The sequence below is a fragment of the Ovis aries genome, chromosome 2 (assembly GCF_016772045.2).
Source record: "Ovis aries strain OAR_USU_Benz2616 breed Rambouillet chromosome 2, ARS-UI_Ramb_v3.0, whole genome shotgun sequence".
Classification (NCBI taxonomy): Eukaryota; Metazoa; Chordata; class Mammalia; order Artiodactyla; family Bovidae; genus Ovis; species Ovis aries.
The window spans coordinates 90,202,762-90,219,006 of NC_056055.1; the positions used below are offsets into that span (position 1 = coordinate 90,202,762).

The 16,245-nt window shown below is 42.9% G+C and overlaps 1 protein-coding gene and 1 pseudogene across 1 annotated transcript; both read left to right on the forward strand.

The window, feature by feature from the left end:
• The first annotated feature begins 620 nt into the window (after positions 1 to 620).
• On the forward strand, positions 621 to 2,089 carry LOC114112845 (tripartite motif-containing protein 59-like; annotated as a pseudogene).
• A 2,416-nt stretch (positions 2,090 to 4,505) lies between these two features.
• Positions 4,506 to 5,092, forward strand: LOC114112846 (interferon tau-like). The gene is given in 2 exon segments (XM_027963946.2): positions 4,506 to 4,815; positions 4,818 to 5,092. Coding segments are annotated over 2 exon segments (585 nt in total).
• The last annotated feature ends 11,153 nt before the right edge of the window (positions 5,093 to 16,245 follow it).

Consider the following 16,245-nt stretch of genomic DNA (forward strand, 5'->3'; position numbering starts at 1 on the left):
CTGGTGCGCTGGGACCACACTGAGGGATGGGACAAGGAGGGAGGTGGGAGGGGTTTCAGGATGGGGGACACATGTATACCCATGGGTGATTCATGTCAATGTATGGCAAAACCCACTAAAATATTGTAAAGTTATTAGCTTCAAATTAAAATAAATAAGTTATTAAAAAATAAAGAAATAGTGACAACCTAAAAGTTGACAGTTATGTATTATGTAGTGGGAATTCAGAAGACAGTATCTCAAGTCACCCTGAGGGAATTGCTCCCAGGAGCTGAGGGGAAGAGTCAGGTTATATAGGAGTTTGCAAGAAAGGGGATGTAGTGTGAACATCAAAGTATTTTTGAGAATTTAAGAAAACCAGTTATCTCAAGTTAAGGAATTTAGCATTTTTCCTTTGTATGGGAAGACGCAAGTGTCTGGGCTCACTGAAAACATTCCTTTCTGCATCTTAGCTTCCTGGGGCATTTTTCCTTGCATTTTCTTGCATCTTGCATTTTTTCACATCCTGAGTTGCCTTGGGTCCACCTTAGGGAGTAGCTGCAATTTGGTAGCTGTTGAAAAGGCAGAGGAGGAGGAGGGCAGGGATGCCAAGCAGCCCTCAGCACCGTCCGGAGGCTGGCAACCCTGTTGCTGCTAGTGGAGTTGCCTGTTTCCCGTCCTCACGAATAAGGATAAAATAATCCGAAAAAGTTAAAGAAGATATATATTCAGTCTCCAAACCAGAAAGTCAACTAAATGGAAATGCACAATTTTGAGGATGAGTTAACATGTCCCATTTGTTACAGTATTTTTGAAGATCCTCGTGTACTACCATGCTCTCATACATTTTGTAGAAATTGTTTGGAAAATGTGCTACAGGCAACTGGTAACTTTTATATATGGAGACCTTTACACATTCCACTCAAGTGCCCTAACTGCAGAAGTATTATTGAAATTGCTCCAAGTGGTACTGAATCTTTACCTGTTAATTTTGCATTAAGGGCTATTATTGAAAAGTACCAGCAAGAAGACCATCCAGATATCATCACCTGCCCTGAGCATTATAGGCAGCCCTTAAATGTTTACTGTCTCCTGGATAAAAAATTGGTTTGTGGTCATTGCCTTACCATAGGTCAGCATCACGGTCATCCTATAGACGACCTTCAGAGTGCCTATATGAAAGAAAAGGACACACCTCAAAAACTGCTTGAACAGTTAACTGACACACACTGGACAGATCTTACTTATCTTATTGAAAAGCCAGAAGAACAAAAATCTCATTCAGAGAAAACAGTCCAAGGTGATAAGGCAGTTGTTCTCCAGTATTTTAAGGAGCTTAGTGATATATTAGAACAGAAAAAAAAATTTTTCCTAACAGCTCTTTGTGATGTTGGCAATCTGATTAATCAAGAATATACTCCACAGATTGAAAGAATGAAAGAAATAAGAGAGCAGCAGCTTGAATTAGTGACACTGACAACATCTTTACAAGAAGAGGCTCCACTTAAATTTCTTGAAAAAGTTGACAATGTCCGCCAACGAGTGCAGATCTTGAAACAAAGACTGCTTCCTAAGGTCCAACCTGTTGAAATTTATCCTCGAGTAAGCCAAGTATTGAAAGAAGATTGGAGCAGAACAGAAATTGGACAAATTAAGAAACTTCTCATTCCTGAAATGAAGATCTCTTCAAAAAGGATTCCCTGTGCCTGGCCTGATAAAGAGGAAAAAGTTGAACTTTTTAAGATTCTAAACATTGTTATAGTTACACTAATTTCAGATACTGATGTTGATCCTCTTTTTTAACCAACACATAATAACCTTTTTAAATGAAATCACTTCAATATGTTTTTCTGAAGTCTCTCTCTCTGTTTACCAAAGTTTATCTAAGAATGTGCACAATTTAAAGAATATACTATGTCTCACTCTGTATTTACTGAAGGAATTCATGTGGAAAATGGTTTCTCATTGAACATTCTAATCTGGATTATTTAAGGCTTATTCTGTACAGCAGAGGCTAATGACCATCGCTAAGTAGAGGAATATAGGGGTAACTTGGATAAATAAAATAGGCTGAAGTTTGTTAGAATTGCAAGAGAATAATCCCTCTTATACTTCTGTTGAATACAAAATGTGTCATCAGAAGTTAGAAATGAGACGTCTGGTTTTCTGAAAACCAGAACGAACTCTAATGAGAACTTGATTTAAGTATTAATACATTATCCCATTTTTATTGGTTTTTAAGGTTGACTATTTTAACATTCTTATACCAGTAGTGTTTTAGCATTATATACTGCAGTGGTTGGCTTTACAGTTCTTTGTGTATACATAGTTTTTAATTAAAAGATGTCAAAATCCCGAAAGATAAAAACTTTTGAATGGGCAAATAAATAAAGATGGTGAGAAGAGGTTTTATATTCAAGTAGCTAAGTCAAAGTGATAGGGGATTGCTGATGTTCAAGATATATTTGATCAAATGTACCTGATCCACACATTAGTGTTTTAGATTTAAGAGCCTACAGTTTCTGTAACATTCATTCCTAATAAAACTGTTGCTTAAGTGTTGTTACGGACAAAACAGTAACATTTCCTAGCACTTACTGTCCTATGATTCATGTAAATTTATTTTAAGATTGTAAAAAAAGAAAAGAAAAGGCAGAGGAACCAGAGATCAAATTGCCAACATCTGCTGGATCATGGAAAAGGAAGAGAGTTCCAGAAAAACATCTATTTCTGCTTTCTTGACTATGCCAAAGCCTTTTACTGTGTGGATCACAATAAACTGTGGAAAATTCTGAAAGAGATGGGAATACCAGGCCACCTAACCTGCCTCTTGAGAAATCTGTATGCAGGCCAGGAAGCAACAGTTAGAACTGGACATGAAACAACACACTGGTTCCAAATAGGAAAAGGAGTACATCAAGGCTGTATATTGTCACCCTGCTTATTTATCTTACATGCAGAGTACATCATGAGAAACGCTGGGCTGGAAGAAGCAAAAGCTTGAATCAAGATTGCCGGGAGAAATATCAATCACCTCAGATATGCAGATGACACCACCCTTATGGCAGAAAGTGAAGAGGAACTAAAAAGCCTCTTGGTGAAAGTGAAAGAGAAGAGTGAAAAAATTGGCTTAAAGCTCAACATTCAGAAAGTGAAGATCATGGCATTTGGCCCATCTCTTCATGGGAAGTAGATGGGGAAACAGAGGAAACAGTGTCAGACTATTTTTGGGGGCTCCAAAATCACTGCACATGTTGACTGCAGCCATGAAATTAAAGGACGCTTACTCTTGGAAGGAAAGTTATGAGCAACCTAGTTAGCACATTGAAAAGGAGAGACATTACTTTGCCAACAAAGTCCGTCTAGTCAAGGCTATGGTTTTTCCAGTGGTCATGTATGGATGTGAGTGTTGGACTGTGAAGAAAGCTGAGTGCCAAAGAATTGATGCTTTTGAAATGTGGTATTGGAGAACTCTTGAGAGTCCCATGGACTGCAAGGAGATCCAACAAGTCCATTCTAAAGGAGATCAGTCCTGGGTGTTCTTTGCAAGGACTGATGCTAAAGCTGTAACTCCAATACTTTGGCCACCTCATGTGAAGAGTTGACTCATTGGCAAAGACTCTGATGCTGGGAGGGATTGGGGACAGGAGAAGAAGGGGACTACAAAGGATGAGATGGCTAGATGGCGTGACAGACTCTATGGACATGAGTTTGGGTGAAATCCAGGAGTTGGTGATAGACAGGGAGGCTTGACGTGCCGAAATTCATGGGGTTGCAAAGAGTCAGACATGACTGAGTGACTGAACTGAACTGAGCCCACAGGTGTATTCCCTGTTCCTCAGCACCCTGGAGGGCTTTAAGCTCTTGATGACTGTGTCATCCTGGTTTACTGATATGAAGGTCCCTTCTCATGATCCTGTGGCCCCAGTGAAATGTAATCTCAGGAACCTGAATGAATGTTCTCAAAAGAACAGAAACACCCGAGTAGTTCATTCACCCTTAATTACAAGCTTATCCTCTGTGAGACAGAAAATACAGAAATCAACATGGCCTGAGTGATTCTGCATTCCTATGTGTAAGATAAGGAGGGAAAAATGCAGTTAAGAATCAAGGGAAAATTATGTTCCTGACGTAAGATAAACAAAAGGAATGTTTATATATATTATACCTAAATTTGTACATAATTACTATGTACATGTCTATAAGTCTTTCCATACTTACATAACTTCAGCCTTTATTTAGTTTCTCATTTAATTGATATACATTTACATTGACAAATCCAAATTTAATTGGGAAAATTAAACTTTTACTATAAAAATTAAGAGTTTAGATTGACTACATTTTCTAGGTCAAGTAGAAAATATCTAAATGAAAACACAAACAGGAAGTGAGAGAGAAATTTTCAGATAATGAGTACCATCTTCCCTATTTAAAAGCCTTGCTTAGAACGATCGTCATCAGAGAACCTACCTGAAGGTTCCCCCAGACGTCGTCTCAGCCAGCCCGGCAGCAGCCGCATCTTCCCCATGGCCTTCTTGCTCTCTCTACTGATGGCCCTGGTGCTGGTCAGCTACGGCCTGGGAGGATCTCTGGGTTGTTACCTGTCTGAAAACCACATGCTAAATGCCCAGGAGAACCTCAGGCTCCTGGCCCGAATGAACAGACTCTCCCCTTATTCCTGTCTGCAGGACAGAAAAGACTTTGGTCTTCCCCGAAAGATGGTGGAGGGCGACCAGCTCCAGGAGGCCCAGGCCATCTCTGTGCTCCACGAGATGCTCCAGCAGAGCTTCAACCTCTTCCACACAGAGCGCTCCTCTGCTGCCTGGGACACCACCCTCCTGAGCAGCTCCGCACTGGACTCCATCAGCAGCTGGACGACCTGGATGCCTGCCTGGGTCCGGTGACGGGAGAGAAAGACTCTGGGCTGGGAAGGATGGGCCCCATTCTGACCGTGAAGAAGTACTTCCAGGGCATCCATTTCTACCTGAAAGAGAAGGAATACAGTGACTGCGCCTGGGAAATCGTCAGAGTGGAGATGATGAGAGCCCTCTCTTCATCAACCAGCTTGCAAGAAAGGTTAAGAAAGATGGGTGGAGATCTGAACTCACCTTGAGATGACTCTCACCAACTAAGATGCCACATCACCCTCGTACACTCACCTGTGTTCATTTCAGAAGACTGATTTCTGCTCCAGCCACCAAATTCATTGAATTACTTTAGCCGATACTTTGTCAGCATTAATAATAAGCAAGTAGATTTAAAGTACTCAGCCTAGGGGCATGAGTCCTTATGTGATGCCTGCCCTGATGTTATCTGTTGCTGATTTATGTATACCTTCTTGCATTTAACATACTTAAAAATTAGGAAATTTGTTAAGTTACATTTCATCTGTACATCATATTAAAATTTCTAAAACATGTTTATTATTTTGTGTTATTAAATTTGTACTTTGTTCTATTTATTAAATCATAGAAAATGAGTTTCTTTACTCAAAAATGAAAATCCACACCCCATTTTAAAACTGTATTAAAGAATGGGTGGTTACATTTGTTTATTCCTTCGTTCCATTCATATTATATAAATACACTGAGTACCCACGTGACAGACTGTGTAATTCTCACCAAGGAATACAAGTGAATAAAGCAAATGTAGCTCCTACTGCATGGAAACTCAGTCTTACACAGAAGAGGATATAAAAACAGTATTGTTTTATTTTAATTATAGTAGTAAAGGAAAAGAATGTCCTCACACGGGAAGCTTTAGGTCCAAATGATGCTGGAAAGACAAATAATATTATCTACCTTACTAAGCTGCCTGCAGGGCTTCCCTGGTAGCTCAGCTGGTAAAGTGTCCACCTGCAGAGCTGAAGACCCCTGTTCGATTTCTGGGTCAGGAAGATCTCTTTGAGAAGGGATAGGCTACCTACCCACTGCAGTATTCTTGGGCTTCCCTGGTGGTTCAGATGCTAAAGAATCTGCCTGCAATGCTGGAGACCTGGGTTGGCAAGATCCCCTGGAGGAGGGATAAACAGCCCACTCCAGTATTCTTGTCTGGAGAATCCCCATGGCCAGAGGAGCCTGGAGGGCTGTAGCCCACGGGGTCCCAAAGAGTGCAACACCACTAAGCACATGGCACAGAAAGTAAAGGCACAAGAGAAATACCATTCCTTCCAGAAAGCTGGCTTAACCAATAACAAAAGGCTCACTTTGATACAGTAGCTGAGCTAGGAGAGGCCATTGTTCTCCTGATCTCTGGGCAGCCCCCATTCAACAAGGACAGCCACCCAAAGGCCCCATGTCCTAGTGGACAGGCACCCAGGGATTTCCCTGTTGCTTCTGGGATTCCCCCTGCAAATCTTGGGCACCGTATAGTAGCAGATGGCCACCTCAGGAATACCCTACAGTTTGGGGTTTAAAGCCAGCAACTTTTAGGCCCCCTGGGTTAGTGGACAGCCACCTCAGGATCACCCAGCAACTTTGGGGCCCCACATGCTAGTGGATGCCCCCAATAACTTCCCATCCCCCATCCTATATCTTGGCACTCACAGGTGTTTCTGCCATCTCCTGCCTGCCACCAATTGTTGGGTTGTGCAGGCTTACAAGACCTGTTTTTCCAGCTTCAAGACCAAAGAAAGAATCTGCGTTCAAGAACAGAGGCATGGATGGTTTAATGGATGGGAGGCACTTACATGTCTAAAGCAAGGTCCTGGAGCAACACCCAACCATGTGTGGTGCACTGGGGGTGGGTGGTGACAGGCTTCATTCTGAGAGCAATGGAGGGGTGGGGAGTAGAGGGTGGGGAAGTGGGGAATGGGGAAGGAGGGAGAGGGGGATGGGGGAGGAGATTGCTAGTCCTAGTGGGAGTGAGATCAGGTGGGCTCACTAGTTATCATGGAAAGCAGTAGAGGGACAGGCTCTTTACCAAGCCTTTGATAAAGAAGGTCAAATCTGGGGCCTGGGACAGGTACAGAGAAAAGCCAGTCATGTGCATAGGGTGTACTGGTGGGGCAGGGGATATACAGAGCAAGAGAACAATCATCCTGAGTGGCCTGACCATACATATGTACCTTAATTTTAAAAATACTTTATTGCTAAAATACACCAGTGGTCATCTAGACCTTCAAATTGTTTGTCAGTGAAATTCTGAACTATCCTGAGAATTGCTGCAGTTTGGCACAAAAACAGTGAATGTGCAAGGGCTATTAAAAATGGCATTGATAGACTTCCTTGACAGGGCATTGTCACAAACATTCAATGTATAAAAAATGTAATTTTCTGGGAAATGGGGTAAAACAAAGTAAGCCTGTACTTCCTCACAATGTAGCAATTCCCAGTATGCTCTCCAGAGTCACTTGACCTTACCCTGCACCAGCCATTCATACAGCTCTTTCTTGTTTCTTTCTGATTCTGGCTACTGATTTCCCCTAAAGAATGCAAAGCATAGTGACTCAGTCGTGCCGACTCGTTGCCACCCCATGAACCACAGCCCACCAGGCTCCTCTGTCCATGGGATTCTCCAGGCAGAATACTGGAGTGGATTGCCATTTCCTTCTCCAGGGAACCTTCCCCACCCAGGGATCAAACCTGGGTCTCCCACATTGGAGGCAGATTCTTTACTGTCTGAGCCACAAGAGAAGCCTTGACAGTGCAAGGCCACCACTAAAAAGTTTGAGGGAAATGTCTAGGCTTTTTAGAAACTCTTAAATAAGTGGTTATTGTTTTCCTTGAGATGAATATTTTTGGGTATGAATGTTCTTGTTGCAAGAGTTCAAGGAGGACCTTTCCTGGAAAGAACTGACACCAAAAACTTAAAAAAGCCTGCTTGCTTATCTTTCATATTTTAGAGAGGAAAATACTCCTAGTTTCAGATGTCCTGCTGTGTGGAGTGAAATGTCAAGATATGTTTCTGGCTTCCAAGCTGTTCAGCTGGCCAAGGTTACAGATTTATCATTTGCTTTACCTACTTGAACACCCTTGGAGCCTTGATCATGGCATTCTGGGTAGGAAAATACCAGGGAAATCAGGAGAAATAGCTCCTGTTTGAAGGTACATTAACTCTTTCCTAAAGCGTACATTGTCGGTTGCTTGACTTCAGGAGAAAATTCTCAATGTCCCTTTGAATAATAACTGCACCTGCATCCCTTCCACCTTGACTCAGTAGTAAGAGAGAGAAGAAGTCACTCAGTCATGTCTGACTTATGCGACCTCATGGACTGTAGCCTACCAGGCTCCTCTGTCCATGGGATTCTCCAGGCAGAATACTGGAGTGGGTTGCCTTGTCCTTCACCAGGGGATCTTCCCAACCCAGGTATTGTCCGGCATCTCCTGAACTGTAGGCAGACGCTTTTACCATCTGAGCCATCAGGGAAATCTATAAGAGAGCACACAGACACAAATAAGGGGATTTCAGAGAATACAATTGTTGCCAACCAATAACCTGGCGTGTACATACTTGAGCCAAATTGAGAACTAGTAAGGTAATGGCATACTGTAAATGAGGAAGTTAACCTGGAACAGAGAGAGAGAAAGAGAGAGAGATAATGTGTGTGTGTGTGTGTGCGGGGGTGGATATGGGTTTACTGATCAAGCAGCAGGGAAGGGCTTCAGTATAGACTAGATCTCTCAAATCTCTGCTTCAGGTTATAGACTTTATTTTTAGGTTGCTTCTCTGGAATTAATGGATGAGAGGGCTGACAGCTTATGGTAAAGGATATTGGATTCCTAATCTTCAAAGAAGAAGACCAGGGGACCAGGCTTGAATACTGAAGAGCTTTAGTACAGAGAGTTTTATTAAAGCCTAAAAAGGGACAAAGAAAGCTTCTGACAGAGATATCAGAAGGCGGATGGACAGTGCCTCACTCACTAGCCTTAGTAAAGGAGCTATATACGTTTTAATTGGTTATTACAATAAATTAAAAGAAAGTCTCAAGGTTTACAGATCTTACTAGATCCACTCCCACAATATACATTTTAAGATAATGGGATTATAAGTAACAATAGAAAGATCTTACTAAACCCACTCCCATAACATACATCTGAGAGATAAGTCACAGGTTCTTGTTAAGGAAAAACATGTCCTCCAGCAAAATACATTGTTCTATTGACTAAGACAAACCAATGTTGAAAAAAAGTTTGTTTTTCCCCTCCTTGAGAACTCCAAACTCTATATCCTCCTGGTGGGCCCCAGACCCCTCTCTCCTCCTTGGGGTCCCCAGACTTCTTATCAATCGGCCTAGGAACTGATACTCTCAAAGATCTCTGATTCCTAGGTTAAATACATGTCAGTTGCTCAGTTGAGTATAGCCCGTTTGCAACTCCATGGACTGTATGCTTTTCATACTGTTCATGTGATTCTCAAGGCAAGAATGCTGAAGTGGTTGGCCATTCCCTTCTCCCGTGGACCACATTTGTCACTTACAGCCAACCTAGACAGCATATTAAAAAGCAGAGACATCACTATGCCAACTAAAGGTCCATCAAGTCAAGCCTGTGCTTTTTCCAGTAGGCACGTATGGATGTGACAGATGGACCATAAAGAAGGCTGAGCGTTGATGAATTGATGCTTTTCAACTGTGGTGTTGGAGAAGACTCTTGAGAGTCCCACTGAATGCAAAGAGATCCAACCAGTCCATCCTAAAGGAAATCCGTCCTGAATATTCATTGGAAGGACTGATGCTGAAGCTGAAACTCCAATACTTTGGCTACCTGATGTGAAGAACTCATGCTTTGAAAACATCCTGATGCTGGAAAACATCGAAGGCAGGAGAAGAAGGGGGTGACAGAAGATGAGATGGCTGGATGACATCAGCGACTCAATGGACATGAGTTTGAGTAAGCTCTGGGAGTTGGTGATGGACAGGGAGGCCTGGTGTGCTGCAGTCCATGGGGTCACAAGACTCAGACACGTCTCAGTGACTGAACTGAAATGGACTGTACCCCCATGCTCCAGGTCCATGGAATTCTCCAGGCAAGGAAACTGGAGTGGGTTGTCATTTCCTTCTCCTGTATATTAAGTAAGTTTTGGGTTTTTCTTTTTTTTTCTCTTCCTTCAACACTTCAGGGAAACTTTGGGGGGCAAGACTACGAGAATAATTTTTGGACCCATCTGGCTGTCTTTCTGGGGGCTCCCCAGGTGCCACTGGTGCTAAAGAACCCACCTGCCACTGCAGGAGTCATAAGAGACCTGGGTTTGATCCCTGGGTCGGGAAGATCCCCTGGAGGAGGAAATGGCAACCCACTCCAGTATTCTTGCCTGGAGAATCCCATGGACAAGGGAGCCTGTCAGACTTGACTGAAGTGACTTCACACCCACACATGCTTGTGTTTGTGACTGTTTAACATCCTTTAAATGTTACGATTCTTCCACTGTTTGGCTTAATTTTTTTTAGATTTGACTTGCACTTTGCCATTTTATCAGCAGAAATGTCACTTATCTTTCTTCACTTTCATCACATTCAGATATACACGTTTTATTTTTGCCCACAAATAACTACTGGTTTGCCTTCTAGGAAAGTTCAAAAGAGTGACAAAATATCCAAAGCCTTGAAAATCACAGAAAACGAGGTGAAGCCCCTCTGCCATTCTTTTATTTCCCTTTGTATTAACCCTAGAATGAAATGGAACATAACCCAGGAAGACAGAGACAAACTTCGACCAGTGAATCACTATATAATTAATTATAAGTTCCTAAACCTTCTATTGTTATTTAAATGTTAAAAGAAACATCATGAGAAAGTAAAGAAAGAAGGTTATATCTCCCTGACACAGCCTGGCCTCATGGCTCCGCATTCTCAGCACGAAACAGAGATAGATAGACAAGTCAGCCCAATATTCGGATGTACGCATGAATACTAAAGGTCACTGATTCCTGTGACACAGGCTTCTAAGAATATGCAATACCACCTCTGAACTCCCTATAGCCAGCTCAGAAATTCTGAGGAAAACAAATATTCAGTTTGTTTAAATAAAAGGTTTCAATGATAGAAGCTGCAGTGGCAAAAGAAAATTGCCTACTAAAGTATAACTACTGCAGTTGGATAATGCCACCACCTGGGTAGTAGTCTCACCTGGAAAATCCCATAGACAGAAGAGTCTGGCGGGCTACAGTCCATAGGGACACAACGAACTGGACACGACTGAGTGACTGACACACACACACGTAGACAAAAACACACTTTAGCTCTCAGCATCTTGGCTGCTGACCCTTGATACCTGCAGACACAGGTCAGAAGAGGAAGTCATCAAGGAGAACTTGGGTCCTTCACAGAAACACTCCAGGGAGAGGGTGGGGATCCTGGAAGATGAATGATTTTGCAGAGAAAGAGACAAGCCCCTCCACAGTAGATCCTGAACTTCTGAGGATGTGGTAAGCCTGCCCTCAGGAGTGAGTGCCAGAGATTTTGGGCAAAGGACACTGTCATTCCAGACGATTAGTGCTATCAGAGGTGAAAATTACCTTGTGAGTGAGGCAGTGTTGGAAATATAATTAATTATCCTGGTTTAGAATCTTCACACTTAAGTGCACGGGAAAGAAACAGGATTCCTGGCGGGGGTGTGAGCACAGACTGCAGAGGACTGTAGATCGACCATAAAACACCGATGGAAAGAAACAACCACGTCTAGTGCATCATTCCTGACTGTCGACTTGAAGAAAAGTGTCACAACCTAAATGGTGAGAGTTACGTTTTATCGGGTGGGAATTCAGGAGACAGTAGTTCAAGTCACCCTGAGAGAAGTGCTCCAAGGAGGTTGGCGGGGGAGAGGGGGAGCCAGGTTGTATAGAAGTTTGCAAGTACAGGCAGGTAGTCTGAACCTCAAAAGTATTTTTGTGAAGTAGAGAAAACCAGATCTCTCAAGTAAAGGAATTTAGCACTTTGCTCTGTATGGGAAGATGCAAGAGTCTGGGCTCACTGAAATCATTCTTTTCATGCATCTCACCTATCCTGGGGCCATGTGCCTTGCACTTTTTCACATCCTGAGTTCCCTTGGGCTCACTTTAGGGAGTGGCTGCAATCTGATAGCTGTCAGACCAGGGGTCTATTCCTCCTTCCTGAGCACCCTGGAGGGCTGGAAACTGATGACTTTATCAACCTGCTTTACTGATATGGCAAGAAACACTCCATTCCTGATGACCTGTGGTCCCAGTAAAATGTAACCTCAGGAACCTGAATGAATGTTCTCAAAAGAGCAGAAACAACTGATTTGCTCATGCACTCATAATTACAAGCCTCAGCTCTGATTAAAACAGAAAACAAAATACAGAAACCTATATGGGCTGAGGGACTCTGACCTCTTATGTATAAGGTAAGGAGAGAAAAATGCACTTTAGAGTCAAGGAAAAATTTTGTTCTTGACACAAAGAAAAGGAATCTTTATGTGTATTAAAATGTGTATGCAAGTATGTACAGGTATATAAGTCTTTACATCTCTACATAACCTCAGCCTTTAACTAGTTTCTCATTTTTCGGATATCCATTTGGAGTGACAAATCCAAAGCTTAGCGGGAACACAAAACACTTTTTAAAATTATAAGAATAGATTGATTACATTTTCTGGGTCAAACAGCAAATGTCTAAATGAAAAGACAAAATGGATGTGAGAGAGAAAACTTATGACACTTAGTACTCTATTTCCTATTTAAGCCTTGCTTTAGATTTATTCTTCCCTTTGAATAATAACTGCACTTGCATCCCTTCCACCTTGACTCAGTAGTAACACAGAACAGAGCCACAATAAAGGGATTCCAGAGAAGACAACTGTGGCCAACCAATAGCCTGGGGTGTGCCTATCTGGGTAGAGCTGAGAACTATTAAGGTAATCCAGTTTTAATTCAGGAATTAACAAGGATGTGCCCATGAGTGTGTGTGTGCATGTGTGTGTGGGAATGCCTGCGTGTGTGCACGTGTGTTTGCTCAGTGAGTGGGGAAGGGCTTCAATTTAACCTATGTCTATCAAATCTGTGCCTCAATTGACAGGCTTGTCTTCAGTTTGCTTCTCTCCAAATGACAAATGAGAGGGCTCTCTAATTCATTTCTTGAATAAGTTTTGTTCCCTTTCTTTCTTCCTTCAACACTTTGGGGCCCCTTTTGGGGGCAAGAATACATAAATAATTTTTGGTCTCACCTGGCCATCTTTGTGGAGGCTTCTCAGGTGACACCAGTGGTAAAGAACTCGCCTGCCAATCCAGGAAACATAAGAGTCCACTGTTTAATCCCTGGTTCGAGAAGATTCCCTGGAAGAGGAAATAGCAACCCACTCAGGTATTCTTGCCTTGAGAATCCCATGGTCAGGGGAGCCTGTCCACAGGGTCACAAAGAGTCAGACATGACTGAAGCGACTTAGCATGTGCACGTGGCTGTCTTTGAGACTGTTTGACAACTTTCAAATAGTCTCATTCCTTCCATTTTTTCATTGACCTTTCTTCAACTTACATTACCATACTGTCAGCAAAAAAGATATTTGTCTCTATTCTCTTTCATGACATTCAAAATTATATACGTTGAGTACCTACGTGACAGACTGTGTGATTGTCACCAAGGAATACAAGTGAGTAAAGCAAATGCAGTTCCTACTGCATGGAAACCTTCAGTCTTACAGAGAAGTGGACATAAACACAGTATTATTTTATTTCAATTATACTAAAGACTGCAAAGAGAAGTGAAGGAAAAGAATGTTCTCACATGGGAGCCGTAGGTACATATGATGCTGGATACAAATAATATTATATATCTTTCTAAGCTAAGAGAAGGAAAGGGAAAGAATGTTCTCACATGGGAATCTTTAGGTACATATCAGGCTGGATACAAATAATATTATATATCTTTCTAAGTACCTGTGGGACTTCTCGGGTAGCTTAGCTGGTAAAGAATCCACCTGCAGAGCAGGAGACACTGGTTCAGTTCCTGTGTCAGGAGATCCCCTGAAGAAAGGATAGGCTACCTACCCACTGCAGTATTCTTGGGCTTTCCTGTTGGTTCAGTTGCTAAAGAATCCGCCTGTAATGCCGGAGACCTGGGTTAGCAAGATCCCCTGGAGGAGGGTTAAGCAGCCCACTCCAGTATTCTTGTCTTGAGAATCCCCGTGGCCAGAGGAGCCTGGAGGGCTGTAGCCCACGGGGTCCCAAAGAGTGCAACACCACTAAGCACACGGCACAGAAAGTCCATGAATTCTATTCACTTAGTTTCAAGTTACCAAAATCCAGGGAGATGTTCTTAGATAGACGTTAACTAAACAAAGTTATTTCTATAGAGTTGACCTAAAAGCACTTTTTTTTCCTTACTCCTAGAATCACAGACCATAGTTCCAGAGAGCCCAGGTACATCATTTACATGGCAAAGGCACAAGAGAAATACTAATTCCTTCCAGAAAGCTGGCTTAAACAATAACAAAAGGTTCACTTTGGTACAGTAGCAGAGCTAGGAGAGGCCATTGTTCTCTAGACCTTTGGGTAGCCCCCATTCAACAATGACAGCCACCCAAAGGCCCCATGTCCTAGTGGATAGCCACTAGGGATTTCCTTGTTGCTTCTGGGATTCCACCTGCAACTCTTAGGCACCATATGGTAGCGGATGGCCACCTCAGGAATACCCTACAATTTGGGGATTATAGCCAGCAACTTTTGGGCCCGCTGGGTTAGTGAACAGCCCACCTCAGGGTCACCCAGCAACTTTTGGGCCCCACATGCTAGTGGATGCCCCCAATAACTTTCCATCACCCATCCTGTATCTTGGCACTCATAGGAATTTCTGCCATCTCCTGCCTGCCACCAATTGTTGGGTTGTACCCTGCAGGCTTATAAGACCCTTTGCCCAGCTTCAAGACCAAAGAAAGAATCTGCCGTCAAGAACAGAAGTATGGATGGTTTAATGGATGGGAGGCGCTTACATGTCTGAAGCAAGGTCTTGTTGTAACAGCCCACCATGTGTGGTGCACTGGGGGTGGGAAGAATTAATACATGATGACAGGCTTCATTCTGAGAGCAATGGAGGGGTGGGGAGTAGAGGGTGGGGAAGTGGGGAATGCGGAAGGAGGGAGAGGGGGTGGGGGAGGAAATTGCTAGTCCTAGTGGGAGTGAGTCTGGTGTGCTCATTAGTTAACATGGAAAGCAGTAGAGGGACAGGCCTCTCACCACCCCTTTGACATTTTAAGATAATGGGATTAGAACTAACAATAGAAAGATCTTACCACACTCACTCCCATAGTACACATCTTAAAATAAATCATCAGGTAGTTCTTAAGGAGAACCATGTCCTCCAGCAAGATACCTTGTTCTATTGACTAAGACAAACCAATGTTGGAAAAAAAGGTTTGTTTCTCTTCTCCTCCTTGAGAACTCCAAACTCTATATCCTCCTGGAGGGCCCCAGACTCCCTCTCCTCCTTGGGGTCCCCAGGCTTCTTATTAATCTGCCTAGGAACCGACACTCTCAGAGATCTCTGATTCCTAGGTAAAATACATGTCAGTTGCGCAGTTGAGCACAGCCCGTTTGCAACTCCGTGGACTGTATGCTTTTCATACTGTTCATGTGATTCTCAAGGCAAGAATGCTGAAGTGGTTGGCCATTCCCTTCTGCAGTGGACCACATTTGTCACTTACAACCAACCTAGACAGCATATAAAAAGCAGAGACATCACTATGCCAACAAAGGTCCATCAAGTCAAGGCTATGGTTTTTCCAATAGTCACGTATGGATGTGAGAGTTGGACCATAAAGAAAGCTGAGTGCTGAAGAATTGATGCTTTTCAACTGTGGTGTTAGAGAAGACTCTTGAGAGTCCCACTGAATGCAAAGAGATCCAACCAGTCCATCCTAAAGGAAATCCGTCCTGAATATTCATTGGAAGGAAGGATGCTGAGGCTGAAACTCCAATACTTTGGTACCTCATGCAAAGAACTGATGCTTTGAAAACATCCTGATGCTGGAAAACATCGAAGGTGGGAGAAAGAGTGGATGACAGAAGATGAGATGGCTGGATGACATCAGCGACTCAATGGACATGAGTTTGAGTAAGCTCTGGGAGTTGGTGATGGACAGGGAGGCCTGGTGTGCTGCAGTCCATGGGGTCACAATACTCAGACACGTCTCAGCGACTGAACTGAAATGGACTGTACCCCTCCAGGCTCCTGGTCCATGGGATTCTCAGGCAAGGAAACTGGAGTGGGTTGTCATTTCCTACTCCTAGATATTAAGTAAGTTTTGGTTTTTTTTTTTTTTTTTTTCTCTTCCTTCAACACTTCAGGGAAACTTTGGGGGGCAAGACTATGTGGAT